Genomic DNA, 14365 nt, shown 5'->3' with positions numbered 1-14365 from the left:
TCTCTCTGTCTCTCGGTCTCTCTCTCTCTCACATACACGCGCTCTCCCCCCTCCAATATATTAACCGGTGCGTCTATATGTTGCATACAATCAAAACGATAAAAACACGAACAGCAGAGTAGGTAAAGTTCCTAAACGTCTTTCTGTGACTGCACCACTGTCCTCCCCACCTACTGCGGCGGGCACACAGTCATGTCACTCATCAACAGCGGCCTGTCGTTGGTGAAGACGGTGACCAGCACCTGATACAGCATGGGGTCCTTATTGGCCAGTCTCTGGCGGCCCTCCTTCTCGGTAGCGCAGACGGGGCCCTGGGCTCCGTGACAGAGGTTCATGCCTCCCGAGCTCAACCGGCTGTACTTGTTCACCCCCATGAACACCGTGACGGCTTCAGCAAAATACTCTCTGTAAACGGTAAAATGTGATCAGTAAGACGTGCTGACACAATGAGTTACACAGCATCTCAGATTCCTTCCCCTTCCCCGATGGGCGTAGATCTATTTCTACCTCAGATTTACATTGTTCAACCTGTTCTGTGCCTAGTTTTCACAAATTTGACGTATAAAAATTTGGAATTTCACAAAATTTAAATCAATTCTTTAAATATCCTGATAACAACTCTAAATACTCAAACGATTTTGATAGAGCAGATAAAACATTTGATTCTGACCTCATGGTCTTTCCAACTCAAAACGGCCATAATTGTCAGATCAAACTTTTTCATTCTGAGGCAGCGATAAATAGATAGATCTACGTCAAATTTATAGGCTGAGTTTGTAGTCTATGAATATGAAAGTATTTTAAAAGACTTGCCAAAAATGAAGAAAATGGTATCTGTTGAACATAAACAAATTTGGCCCTCGTGTCAATTTTGGGCCAATATGTCCGTTTTTGGATTTCGAGAAATGACTCATTTTATCAGTACACATCACAAGATGTATTTAACGCCCTTATCAACACCATTAGGTTATTTAAGAAGCGGGACCTCCAAGTTTTACGTCCATCTGCGAAAGGACCAATCCAAATAGGAAAATTTTATTCGTATAAAGTTCCCTTCCAGAGGACACACCGTCGGACTGAGTTGAGGCTCGAACCACCACACCCGCTATCAATCTCACGTACTGAACAAGCAAGAGTTGGCCACTAATGTGCTGTTTTGTTTTGCTACTCCATAGGCCGATCTCACCTTCTCTCTCTCTCTCTCTCTCTCTCTCTCTCTCTCTCTCTCTCTCTCTCTCTCTCTCTCTCTCTCTCTCTCTCTCTTTCTCTTTCCCTCCTCTCTCTTTTTTCTATATCCCTCCCTCCTCTCTCTCATTCTCCCCCTTCCCCACTTTATCTCTCCCTCTCTTTCTCTCTCTCTCTTTCTCTCCCCCTCTCTCTCTCTCTCTCTCTCTCTCTCTCTCTCTCTCTCTCTCTCACTGCTTCAATTTCACAAAGACTAACCTATGATTGCTCATGGCGTAAGAGTTGTCCACCCATGTGCCGTTCTGCTTGGCCTGGTTGTAGGCCGCGTGCACCTTGTCTTTCAACGGCTGGGTTAAACCCAACGAGTGGATGGTGTGGGAGAACTCGTGGACCAGAATGTTTTCACCGTGGCTGAAAATTGAAAAATGTACGTTAATGATGATGATGATGATGATGATGATGATGATGATGATGATGATGATGATGATGATGATGATGATGAGGATGATGATGAGTTGCTCTTGAGGGAGCTCACGGGGCGAAACGTGGAGCTATTAAACAAATTTAAGCATTTTATATTGTTATTTTATTTTTGTCTTAAGTTAAAACAAGACTCTCCCTCCTACCCTGCTTACCAAAAAATGATGATGATGATGATGATTAGAGGAAAAAGAAGAAGAAGAAGAAGAAGAGAAAATAGGAGGAGGAGGAGGAGGAAGGAGGAAGAGGAGTACAAAGTGGAGGAGGAGGATGGGGACGATGATGATAATGATACATGTATTATGATAAATACACATGAATGTGCAACGTGGTGGAATTCATGTTGAGACAAGGGGGGATGATTCATGTTTTGGGGAATTGAAAGGCTAGGACTGGGTAGTTGTCTCCTTTTTACTCAGGCTCCGAGGTCACATAAATGAACTCTGTTGTTATTCTATTGTGGTTCCTTTGCTTTTTTCCTCTTTTCCTTTTGTTTTTGAAACATTTCATGCGTGATGAAGTTGTTTCTTTTTGTTTCTCTTTGTTTGTGTGTGTGTGTGTGTGTGTGTGTGTGTGTGTGTGTGTGTGTGTGTGTGTGTGTGTGTGTGTGTGTGTGTGTGTGGTTGACGGATTTAAGGGGCAATATAGACAAGTCTTACGCTTGTTTTGTCTCCGTTGCGCCTATCCACAACCCCAAGAAAACTCGTTCTTGCCAGAATCGGTGCCATCTTTTATGGTTGTTGTGGGTGGTTGGTAGATGCTCTGATGGGGTTTACTCCTTACTTTCTATCAAACATTTGTGGTCCTTATCTCTCCTTCATCTTTTTGTGTTTGTTACTCTTCTTGTCGCCCCTTTAATCTTCAGCACTCTTACGAGATTCAAGTGCCATTAAGCTCTTACTAAAACAAAAAGAGACTGAAAATTATTTTGGAGTGTCTTTTTTAGTTTTGATTTTTGGCGTCTCACCGGTAGGGATCGGTGCTGGTACAGAGCAGATTATCCTCCAAGATTACCGCCAAACCCCCGCCTATACCTGCCAGGTTCTCCATCTTCCTATGGTCCGAGGTGCATGTGTGTGCGCAGCTGCCCTCGCAGCTTCTGCCGCAACCCTCGTTACTGTGGACAGAAGCGGAGAAGACATAGAGACCGAGTTTCCTACTTGTACTACTTTGAACCCAATCTGATTTTCTCGAAAGTCTCTCCTGTAAAATGTGTATGGTTTATGTAGTGTTGGGTCAATAGACTACTTTAACGCTGAATAAAACACCTACAGTAAACTGTCGATCAACCCAATATGAGGATGGTTGGCGGGTGCCCTGGTGTTGTTTACTCCTGTTTTATCAAATATTTATCGTCCTTAACTCTCCTCGTTCTTCTTGTGTTTGCTACTCTCTTGCAACATCTCTTGTCTTCGGCACCCTAATTGTGTTGTAAGTGCCATAAAATAACTTAATTTGGGCTAGATTCCAGACTTTTGCTCAGGCTGGGGCAAAGGGTGCAAGAGTTTGTTCAATGGGGATGATGGTTTTCAACGTGAACCAACTCGAGCCTTTCGGCCACGGGAAAACATTGGGTTTCTGGGTGTTTCTATTTTAATTTGAAAAGTTACAGTTACTGTACTTTGAAGTTGATCGACAAATGATTAAATAGTATAAACATTCCTATACATTTACGGACTAATGGATGTATATGGTTTGATGCATGTGTCTTTCCATAATGTTAGCATAGGAATATATGGGTGAACAAATCATTCAATCAGTCAATCAATCAGTCAATCAATCAGTCTGTCAATCAATCTATCTATCAATCCTTCTATCTACATATCAATCTATCTGTCAATCAACCAACGAATGAACTAATCAATCATTGAATGAATTAATCCATCCATCCATCCATCCATCCATCCATCCATCCATCCATCCATCCATCCATCCATCCATCCATCCATCCACCCATCCATCCATCCATCCATCCATCCGTCCGTCCATCCGTCCATCCATACATCCACCCTTGAAGAATGAATAAACGAATCCATAATTGAATGAAAGAATGAATGAATGAACGAATGATCAATGAATCAATGCATTAATAAAAGAATGAATGAATCCCCTCACCTGTAATTTGCGTACTTGGGGTACACAATGAGTTTCTCGGTCCGGGTGAAGGTGCCCACGGCTGTACCTGACGTTGCCAGGTTGTGGAAGATGACGGAGCCCATGTGGCGGGTCATAAGAGAGACTATGTGGGCTGCTGTCTGGATGGCCTTGTAGGAGGATAGGGGCGAGCCACCCACCTCGATCTGTTAGAAAGAAAATAAGATGGGGGGGGGGGGCGGAGAGAGTGTGAAGAGAGAGTGAATGAAATTGGGAGAGAGACAGAGACAGAGAGAGAGACACAGAGAGAGAGAGAGAGAGACAGGGAGAGAGAGAGACAAAGGGAGAGGGAGACAGAGACGGAGAGAGTGGAGGAAGGCATAAATCGATAGAGTGAGAAAAAAAGAGATATCAAGTGCTATCAAGAGAGAAAATGAAAGAGAGAGAGAGAGAGGGGGGGGGGGAGAGAGAGAGAGAGAGGGAGAGAGAGAGAGAGAGAGAGAGGGGGGGGCAGAGAGGAAGGTAGAGAGATAAAGAGATGAATAGAGGGAGAGAGAGATCGACGAAGAATTGGTACGAGAGGAGGAGGAAGAAGAAAAAAAGGAGAGATAGGGTAGTTAGAGAGAAAGAAAGCGAAACAGAGAAAGAGAGTTAGAAACAAACAGAAAAGGACGGAGAGAGAGAAAGAGAGAGAGAGAGAGAGAGAGAGAGAGAGAGAGAGAGTGAGAGAGAGAGAAAGAGAGAGAGAGAGAAAAAGAAAGAGAGAGAGGGAGGGGAAAAAGAGAGAGAGAGAGAGAGAGAGAGAGAGAGAGAGAGAGAGAGAGAGAGAGAGAGAGAGAAAGAAAGAGAGAGAGAGAGGGAGTACAGGGAATACATTATTTATAGTACACATAAGAAGAGACCTTTTAATTTGTTTCAATTCTATGGCTGATATCGGTGGAAGGATGTGGTGATGGTTGTTGTCGATGACATATAGTGTTGCTGTCGTCGTTGCTGACCCTATTGTTCTTTTTTCAGTTTTCTTTTTTTTTTTCTCTGCTCATATTGCTGTTGTTGCTGTTGTTGTATATTATTATGCCTTGTTTGGTACTTTGGTAGATTCATCATCTTTGAAAGCACTAGCTCTGTGCATTATGACTCAAGACACCCACCATTTTTCCCCTTATCGCCCCCCCCCCCCCCCTCTCCTTCCCCCATTTCTATCTATATCTGTTGAGATGAAATCCGAGAAGTAGCACTTTCAGTCAGCACGCCTCACATAATAATAGTTTTTCTACTGGAGATGTTTTATCTTGTCTTATGCAATCCAGACTTGACCCTCAAAGCTGGGGTCGACGCAACCCGCCTTCTCTAATATGTTCTCAATATTAATAATAGTAGTTGTCCCCATGGCACAACACTTTTGCAATGGACTTTGGATTGGCAGACTGTGACTTTGCTTAATCGAATGCGGGCATTAACTAGGGAGGACGCCCCTCAAAGCTGAAAACATCTAATGTATTGAGCGCACACTCTGTGGCAGCATATCGTGGCTCTCTACGAATTGTATGCGGTTTAATGAGATGCTGGTTACCGAAATAGGCCCACAGGACTTCGCAGTCTATGGTTGTCTGATGCGAAGAAGATCACTAACATGGTACCCAAAAAGGGACACATTACCAAAATAAATCAATACATTATATATTGAATAAATAAATAAATGGATAAATGAATGAAGTTAATTAATTAATTATTTAAGTGATAAATCAATAAATAAAAAACCTCACTGAAACTAAGACTTAAACACCTGCGTCTTAAGCAATTGCTTAAACGTAATGGGATTTTTGTTGTCGTTTCTATGAGATCCTTAGGCCCAAAGAAGTCTACAGAACTTACTGTGAGGTTAAGGTTTCCTTGGGAGGTGGTAAGAGCGCCGTTTTCGTGTACATAGATATGCCTAAATGTGCTTGGAATCGGTGGCATGCCTGAGCGGCGAAGTCTCTGTCTGTCTCCCGCTTCCTGTTGTGACGTCACATCCTCCTGGCCTGATGACGTCTGTACATCAGACTTTTGTGGATGGTTTCCCCGTGGCGGCGAGGGTGTCGTTCCTGGTCGACATAATTGTGTTGAAAATGATATTTGGATGTTGAAAAAGATGTTTCGAGATACAATGAGGATTTTGCTCTCTTTTCGGAATATTTTCCATACGTTTATCCTATGCTTTTTTTCTCTTTTTTAACCCTAATTTATTACTCTGTTCCCACCCATCCCCATCCCCCCTCCCTCCCTCCCTCTCTCTCTCTCTCTCTCTCTCTCTCTCTCTCTCTCTCTCTCTCTCTCTCTCTCTCTCTCTCTCTCTCTCTCTCTTTCTCTTTCTCTTTCTCTCTTTCTCAAAGAGCACAATTCACACAAAAATTGATAGGAAGCAAGCTGAACCTTCCTGTAGGAGAAACACGTAACAATAACAATAGTACGTTGGAAGCAGCCATGGCTACTCCTAAGATACAGTTCACTGTTGAACAACGTATATATTATGGTTGAAACATAATGTGTCGATACAAAGTCCCCTATGCAGACACGGAATCTCTTTTGTAAACGGTTTGGAATTAACCCCTAAGACCGAGTTAAGTGGGTGGCTAACTTCACGCCACATGGCTCTGTTGAAAATAAAAACAAGAGGTCAAAATCTAGGGTCACTCACAGTGGGAGACCGATGCAAGTGCGCACACCTTAGAATGTGGCAGTGGTCATGGAGTCTGTGAGTGAAGAACCTAAATAGTCAGATTGTCGTCATAGTATTGAATTAACTCTTGCTCGAGAATCTGTTCGGCGCATGTTGCTGTACGATCTGGAGTTTAAACTGTACAAGATCCAAGTATACCAAAAGCTCAGCAATTGGAAAATGACAGACAATTTGGCCAAGCGCCTCAGAGCGTGTATCGCCCGAAACAGACGCCACATGGAGAACGTGCTTTAACTTCCTTTAAAGTTAGAATTTTTGTTTGTAAATTTGTCACAATAAATCCGGATGGTGACCAAGTACGTCTGTCAAATGTTGTGTTTCTATATTTTAACCGTTTTGTTGAGTGTCTCCGTCGGTAAAGGTATTTTTGTCACCTGATTGATAATATATATAATATATAAAGTATATAATTATATATGTATTTTATTTATATATATAATTATATTATATATAAATACATATAAATAAATATGTATCTTATATATTATATATCTGGATTGATAACAACAACAAAAAATATACTGTCGTACTTACCAACTACCAATACCAACAAAATCAAGCACTTCTGCAACATGGCGGGACTCAAGAAAACTGCGACAAATGGGTTCTAGTGTGTTAACATTTTGGACGGCGAAAGAATGTAAGGAAGCGTTGACGTACGTAAAAAAAAATCCTCGCACTACATCCTTGTGGTTCTTCCGCTGATAAGACTTGAACATTCAGTGTGCCAGCTGATGTGATCCCCGAGGTGACCTTTGCGTATCTCGGTCTGTATAGGGTTTTGGTGATAACAGTAGTCCGTGCTGTAAGCTTGCTAGTGTTTCTTTTGACCTTAGAGGGCATAATGATTTAGGGAACTATAGAGCGCTTTGTGGTTGGCTAGCCGGTGCTCTTGTGTGGTTTTCTCCTTCTTTTCTATCAAACGTACGTCTATCGTCGATCTCTCTCTTTTTTTCTGTTTTGTGTTTGCTACTCTCTTGTAACACTTCTAATCTTCAGCTCTTATATTATGATGACCTAGTTGTGTTACAAGTGCCGTAAAACGCTTACTGAAACTAAACTAAAGAACGCTTTAATCTCTTAGGCGAATAAAAAGAACTTTGATGTTTCAGTGTACCGAAATAAACGTTGATATTTCAGTCGACCATGGAGAACTTTGATGGTTCAGTTGACCATAGACACCGAGTGTGTTTGCTGTGATTTCAGTTGGCATCTTCATAATATTTTTCTCTGGTTCGACTGATCTTAGTTCAAATCTCCTACGGGCAGTTCTTAGACATGCATTGTCAGTGGAGTTTTCAGGGCTTTCCACTTACTTAGATTGGTCCTGTCGGAGACGGACGTAACATGGGTACCTACATTGAACTGATGCTCTGTGGGCCATGCAGTCAGAATTATTTTTTTCAAGTTATATGCAATATAAGCAGAGGTAATTTGTGGTTGAGTTTTACAGCATTGGTATACACGAGGCATCGTAGTGAATTCAAGCGCTCGTCAAAAAAAGAAAATCGAAGAAAGCTGTGGAATTCCCAAAATTTTAGCAGCTATTTTCTCGCTCATGTTACCTCTGAAAACATTCCACCCCCATCTACTCCAATTGCAAATATCTTGACTTGTATTCCAAATAGGTGGGTCCATTTTTCATCGGAAGCAAAACAAACGAACAATTTAAGCTTTAAGGTGATACTTAATACTAATAACTCCACTTGCCCTAACATTGGTGAGCTCCTGATTCCACCGCCTTGCGACACATTAATAATTCATCATCACCATTACTTTTCCCACAGACAACCTGGCCTCAGGCCTCCGACAAACACTTGCCACATTTCCTTATCTTAGGCTGGGCTCTTGACTTTCCGTATCTTTTCACTTTCTTCTTAAAGTCATTCTCTAGGGCAAGGCTAAGGGTCCAATACTATCGTATCTAAAAAAAAAACACCTACTTTTCAGGAGAAGCAAAAAACTGATTTTCTCTTCGCACAGATGATTTTGGGGTGTGATCTTTCCATATTACTGGTTGTAAAACACACCAGGTTTTTGTAATAGATGTTTTGAAATTGTGTCTGTTTTAGATTGGACGGTACCTTAGTTACGATATTACGACACTGATGTTTTGGTAACAGAACTATCGTAAGTCGAGTTACGATAGTTTAGAAACTTCCTTTATGAATTGCATAGTATATCGTATCTCACGTTGCGATAGTTTCGCTTCCAAGGGGGACATATTTCCATCTATTATACTCAGAGATACGATACCAGTATACTATACACCTTTCTATGTCGATGGAAGTCCATTTTTTAAAATGAGCTTACGGTACGCAGATTTGGCACAAGAAACGCTCCAGAAAAATTATCTTTTAGTGCAAAAATATCGATAGTTTAGACACCCAGGCCCGAGACTCTTCTTTCAGTTCCATTGGCCTTCCTCTTGATCTTTTATCCTGTGGATTCCAATCCAACTGTTTCTTTGTTGTGCAGCTGCTTAACTCCCTGTGGGCGTGTCAAATCCATCGCCGCTGCTGTCTTCCCATTTTATCTCCGATTGGGCTCTGTCCTGTTTTCTGTAACACGTTGGTGATCCTGTCTGTACTTCTGATCCTGGGTTTTTTTCACACACCATTTTTCCAGACACTTTTTAAAGTAAACCTGGATCTTCTTTATCCAAGTCTGTGATGCGTTCGTGCCTCACACCCGTACACGCCGATGGTTGGCATGTGTTCCTGTGTGGTTTCCTTTTTCTTTCCTGTAGAACATCTTTTGTCCTTATCACGCTTTCTTTTTTGTGTTTGTTTCTTTTTTGTAACAGCTTTAACCTTCGATGCGTATTGTGTTGCAAGTACCCAAAAAAACAACAACCAAAACAACAATAACAACAAATTCACCCGTACGACAATACTGACATCACTATTGAGTTGAAAAATCCTCAGCGATTCTGCGTTGTTCCTTGTAAATGGATCGTACGGGTAAACACATCCAATCAACTGTGGGTCTGAGAGCAAACTTACTATCAATTACCCCAGAAATCTACTGGAGACTGGAAACCAGCGTCTGTGTTGGGGCTGTTCGAGGATTGGTCGTCAAACACAGAAGACTTGGATTCGAATCCTGTGTTGTGAGATTGTTTATCCGGTGTCTCAACTTTTCTGCTGGGACATTGTATCCATGTCAGCCGGAGCTAGCAGTGACAGGCAGGTTCAAAGCCCGCAGTTGATGGAGGTTTTTAAAAAAATAAAGACCTATATTCTCTGCACGTATATCTCATTTCCAAGCTCTACAGCATGCTCTATGGGCTTTATATCTATCATTACCCCAGCAGACCCAAGGACACTCAGAAAGATTCTCATTTTTCCCGAAAGTATATAAAGCGCAAGCTGCGAATTGCACGCGTTCAAACACTAACAAATTGGTAAGATCCCTCACTGTCCATAGCCGGGTACCCATTACCACTGGGGTTAAGTGAAGAAAATCCATGTAAAGTGCATTTCCTGAAAACTTAAGAATATAACGTCGGCTCCTCGATGGGATTCGAACTCACAATCTTACGGTTGCAAGCCCGAGGACCTATTATAATCACTGAGTCATCGATACCACATATTGTTTTTTTATGTAATATTAGAGTTTGGGGCTTGGGAGCACGGAGGAAGAGAGACTTTTTAGCGTGTGCTTGATCATGCCTTTTTGCGAAAAATGTGGGTTCCTTACTTTTTGAGCAGTTTGTATTGGCCCAGAGAAGAACATAATCTATACTTTTTTCCAACAAAATAACAGGACTTTCCTCAAAAACTGCTGCGGTTTTTTTGGTTTGTTTGTTGTTTGCTTTTTTTTGTTGTTTTTTTTTTTTTTTTTTTTTTTGGGGGGGGGGGGGTTCTGTTTGTTTTAATATTTAAGGGATTTCATAAAAAGAATAGAACCATCGATGCACGATGTATTAATGAAGGAAAAAAGGTATAAAGCATTTTTATTGAATTTTTGTATTCTGTATTTCAGAAACAATTTTATTAGGATCAAACACCAAATGAGTAGGCTACTAAGTTTATAATTTGAGCGATAGATATCACATTGTAATAAATTTACAACTTCAGCAGTAATTATTTCTACGGAACAAACGTTGCTGAAGCTGGGAAAAGAAATTGAGGCGGCCAAACTTGAAAAGAGCTCCGATTTCATGCGCCAGCCTCTTTGTGTGTCTCTTTCCATGTCTTTGTGGCCCTCCAATAAAATATGCTATGATTCACCAGGCTGAAAATCGTATCGTCGGCCAGCTGTTCTGATGAAATAAGCCCAAAAGTTGAGACAAATAATAAATGGTAGTTTCTTAAACTGGGGTATCGGTCGCATGTGCCCAGGGTAAATTTTGTCAAAATTCAAATTCTAAATTGTGTTGAAAAGGACAAGGACAAATGCATCAAGTAGATACAGTTGTTGTTTTTTCCCCTATTTCGAAAAAGTTTGCTGTCAGGGCCTAGAATATTTCAATTCCCTATTGTAAGACTCCGTCATACGTCTCTTTTCAAATTGGCCCTTGTCGGAGTTTTACACTAAGCAGCCGATTCGAACATCTTTCCGACTTTGTGTTGGGTCTGTTGGGAAGTTTTCTTTTCAAGTCACTTGGCCTGACATAATATGGTCAGTCCTTTCAAGTCACGTGGTGGGACAGATGGTCAATCCAGAGAGCAGGTTTGGCCGTCCGCCGGTGAAGACGTCCACGAGGATATCGTAGAGCGCCCTATCTTTGTCCTTCAAATTCTCTCTCGCCTCTCTCTCTGTGGCACAGTAGTGCATCCGACAGACGTTCATACCGCCTGCGTTGAGCGCACTATACCGGTTTACCCCGAAAAATACGGTAGACGCCTCCGCGAAATACTCAAGTGCGTTTGACATGGCGTAGGAAGTCGCCAGCCACGTCTGGTTGTCCTTAGCAGATTGGTACGCATTGATGATTCTGTGCTTCTTGTCGGCATCCAGCACGTAGATGTGTATAGAGTGCGTAAATTCGTGCGCAAGAATGTTCTCTTTATGTTTGTAGGGATCTGCATCAGTGCACAGAACGTTTGCATCCAGGACCACAGCTCTTTTCCCGCCTAAACCGACAAGGTCTTCGTACTTTCGGTTGTCGCTGGCGCACGTGACCCGGCACTCGCCCTCGCACGAACGTCCACAGTTATTGTTCTTGACGGCGTAGTAGCTTGGGTAGATGGTTAATTTCTCTTGTTTGGTGAAGACACCGACAGAAGTTCTCTCGGACAAGAGCCGGAAGTCGCGATAGTGCATGTGACGTGTCATGGCGAGAACTACTTCTGCTGCTGCCCTGAGCGCACTCGCGGATGTGTGGGGGGATCCGGCGACCTGAAATTGTCTGTGCGAGTCTTCCAGAGTGTTCGAGATGCTGCGATTGATGTTCACATATAAGTAAGTGAAACCAGCAGGTAGACTGTGGGTGTAGCTCTGTGAGGGGCTGTGGGTTTGGTAGTGGGAGTGGTTTGCGTGGTGGAGGCGTGGTGGAGTGGTAGGGTGGGGGAGGGCTGAGGTAGGACTGGGGAGGGTTGAAGTAAGGTGGGTGAGGGTTGGGGTAGGACTGGGGAGGGTTGAGGTAAGGTGGGTGAGGGTTGGGGTAGGACTTTGGAGGGTTGAGGTAGGGTGGGTGAGGGTTGGGGTTGGACTGGGGAGGGTTGAGGTAGGGTGGAGTAGGGTTGTGGCCGAGACATGTTTCTGGCGGCTAGAATTTCTGGTCATGGTCATTGTGGTGGGTTGGTCAGTAGGCAGGGCCAGACAACCTGGGGGTAACATGAAAAACGGTGTGTGGTGTGGTGTGGTTTGGTGTGGTGTGATGTGGTGAGATGCGGTGAGATGCGGTGTGGCGGGGTGTGGTGAGATGCGGTGTGGTGGGGTGTGGCACGTCGCAAATGCTGAAGTGTTAGCCCGGGCTAACCTCCAGAGCATGAAAACTATCCTGTGTTTAAGAAGATTGGGATGGCTGGGTCATGACAAGAGAATGGACAACCAGATTCCAAAGCAACTTCTCTATGGAAAACAAGCCCAGGGAAAGAGACCAAGAATAAGGCCAAAATTGAGGTACAAAGACACCTTCAAAAACAGCTTATCTAAGTTTGGAGTAGATGTCAGCATCTTGGAAGAAATAGTGAAGACAGGAAAATATGAAGGAGAATGATCAAACAAAGAACTATTGTGCGAGAGTGCAGCCTCAAAAACAGCCGTGCTGAGAAGCGCCAACGACGAAAGGAAAACAGCGGAAATACAGAGCTTCGATCCACATCACTGACATGCAAGCACTGGCGACAGAATCTACGCTTCAAACATAAGATGAATTATCCATGAAAGAGGCTGTATGAAGACAACCTTGAGACCATCTTAGAATATAATATTGACGGAAAGCACAGATTAGATGAAAAGAGTCATACAGTACGGTATGGTATGATTTAGCCCTGTGGTGTGGTATGGTATGGTATGGTATGGTATGGTATGGTATGGTTTGGTAAGGTATGGTATTGCGAGGCCTGGTATTTATATAGTGATATTATATAATATGACATAGAAGAATTGCCCTATGAATGGGTGAAGATTTTCTTCGTGGATCAATAAAGTTGATCTTATCTTATCTTAAGAACAAATTTTAAATAAAGGAGTGAAAAACTGAAAAAGCGAACGAATAAACAAATTACAATGTAGTAGGTCAATGAATCATTTTATCCCCAAGTGTATGCTAGTTGAGACGTTTTCTTTTTTATTCCTTTTTTTAAATTTAAAATTGAAATATAACGTGGAAAAAACCAACAAAAATGATGTGTAGCAATTTAGTTTCCGGCGTTCGGCAGCACAACATAACTCATTGCATAGACTTACTTGCCACACAGCTGGCCCAAAGCAAGGCGACAAACATGCCCATGAACATCGTAGTGGTGAAGTGGAATTGTTTGTCCACTCACAACCTGGAATGCGGGGGGGGGGGGATTCATATCATCTTTATGTAACTAATATGATGTTTTGACCTGAAAGCTATATGTTATGAATTTAAAATATGACGTATCGTGGACCTGTTGTTCAAATGTATTTAGCCCAAAAATTGATTTAAACATTTTTTTTTATTGCAGGTTTCTGTTTGAAATCTGTGGTATCTATTGTTGGTGCTATGGAAAAGTTTATTGAAATTCAAAATCTAAATGTTGAAAAATTCAGAAAAGGTAACACATAGTTTATGTACAATTTTTTTTAAAGCATGAAACATTTTTTCTCTCTTCTTAAAATGCGGCTTTGTGGGCTTTGGATATCATAATTTGAACAGCTTGTCAGCGATATATTAATGAAGTGAAGTGATTTCTCTTGAGTTAACATTAGGGTACCTTCGGGATAGGGTGGGACGTACTTTACGTACAACTGTTTCTAGGATAATTGACTGTGTCTTTTTACCATCATTTGATACCAATAGACAACCCCCCCCCCACCCATGAAAAAAACCCATTCATACACAACCTAACACGCACTTACCTACTTTCGCATGTAGACTATAATGAATAGTCTTATATGTTAACGTTGCTACAAGCTAGCTTCTGCCTAGATCTAGTGTTATTTTGTAATACGACTTTGCCGTTATCAAGATATGAAAAGAATTGCATTGAGAAAGCTTGACATGATGTGAAAGTGAAAGTCAACATTTTTTACGTCAAATTTCTCAAAACTAGATACTGAGCAGTTTGAACTTTGTAATTCTAAAGTAGCGGCACTTATATCTAATGTAACAGGACACATTAATGTATATACAGTTTTTGTTTTTGTAAGTGTTTTACTGCATAAGGTCATATGAGCGCGCGGGACCCATTAAACTTTTTCAGTTGGTAGGAAATTTTGAATTTTGCCCGGGTGGCGGCC

At 42.0% G+C, this 14365-nt stretch overlaps 2 protein-coding genes across 4 annotated transcripts in view; one reads left to right on the top strand and one right to left on the bottom strand.

Annotated features, from left to right (window-relative positions):
- LOC101858308 (leucine-rich repeat-containing protein 74B) overlaps positions 1-14365 on the top strand; it is a gene marked incomplete at its 3' end in the record, with an annotated part of 87203 nt that overhangs the window by 21294 nt on the left and 51544 nt on the right.
- The window catches only part of LOC101857150, a 13474-nt gene continuing 9551 nt past the window's right edge, over positions 10443-14365 (bottom strand). For both annotated transcript variants that reach the window (XM_005110053.3, XM_005110052.3), the window contains exons 2-3: positions 13343-13428; positions 10443-12255 (exon numbers count right to left, since the gene is read on the bottom strand). In XM_005110053.3, coding sequence (XP_005110110.2) covers positions 11123-12255; positions 13343-13391 — 1182 coding nt within the window. In that variant the 5' untranslated portion in view covers positions 13392-13428 and the 3' untranslated portion in view covers positions 10443-11122. The remainder of the gene's footprint in view (positions 12256-13342; positions 13429-14365) is intronic.

This window comes from Aplysia californica, unplaced genomic scaffold (genome assembly GCF_000002075.1).
Source record: "Aplysia californica isolate F4 #8 unplaced genomic scaffold, AplCal3.0 scaffold00847, whole genome shotgun sequence".
Classification (NCBI taxonomy): Eukaryota; Metazoa; Mollusca; class Gastropoda; order Aplysiida; family Aplysiidae; genus Aplysia; species Aplysia californica.
This window is presented reverse-complemented; position numbering and strand designations above follow the sequence as displayed.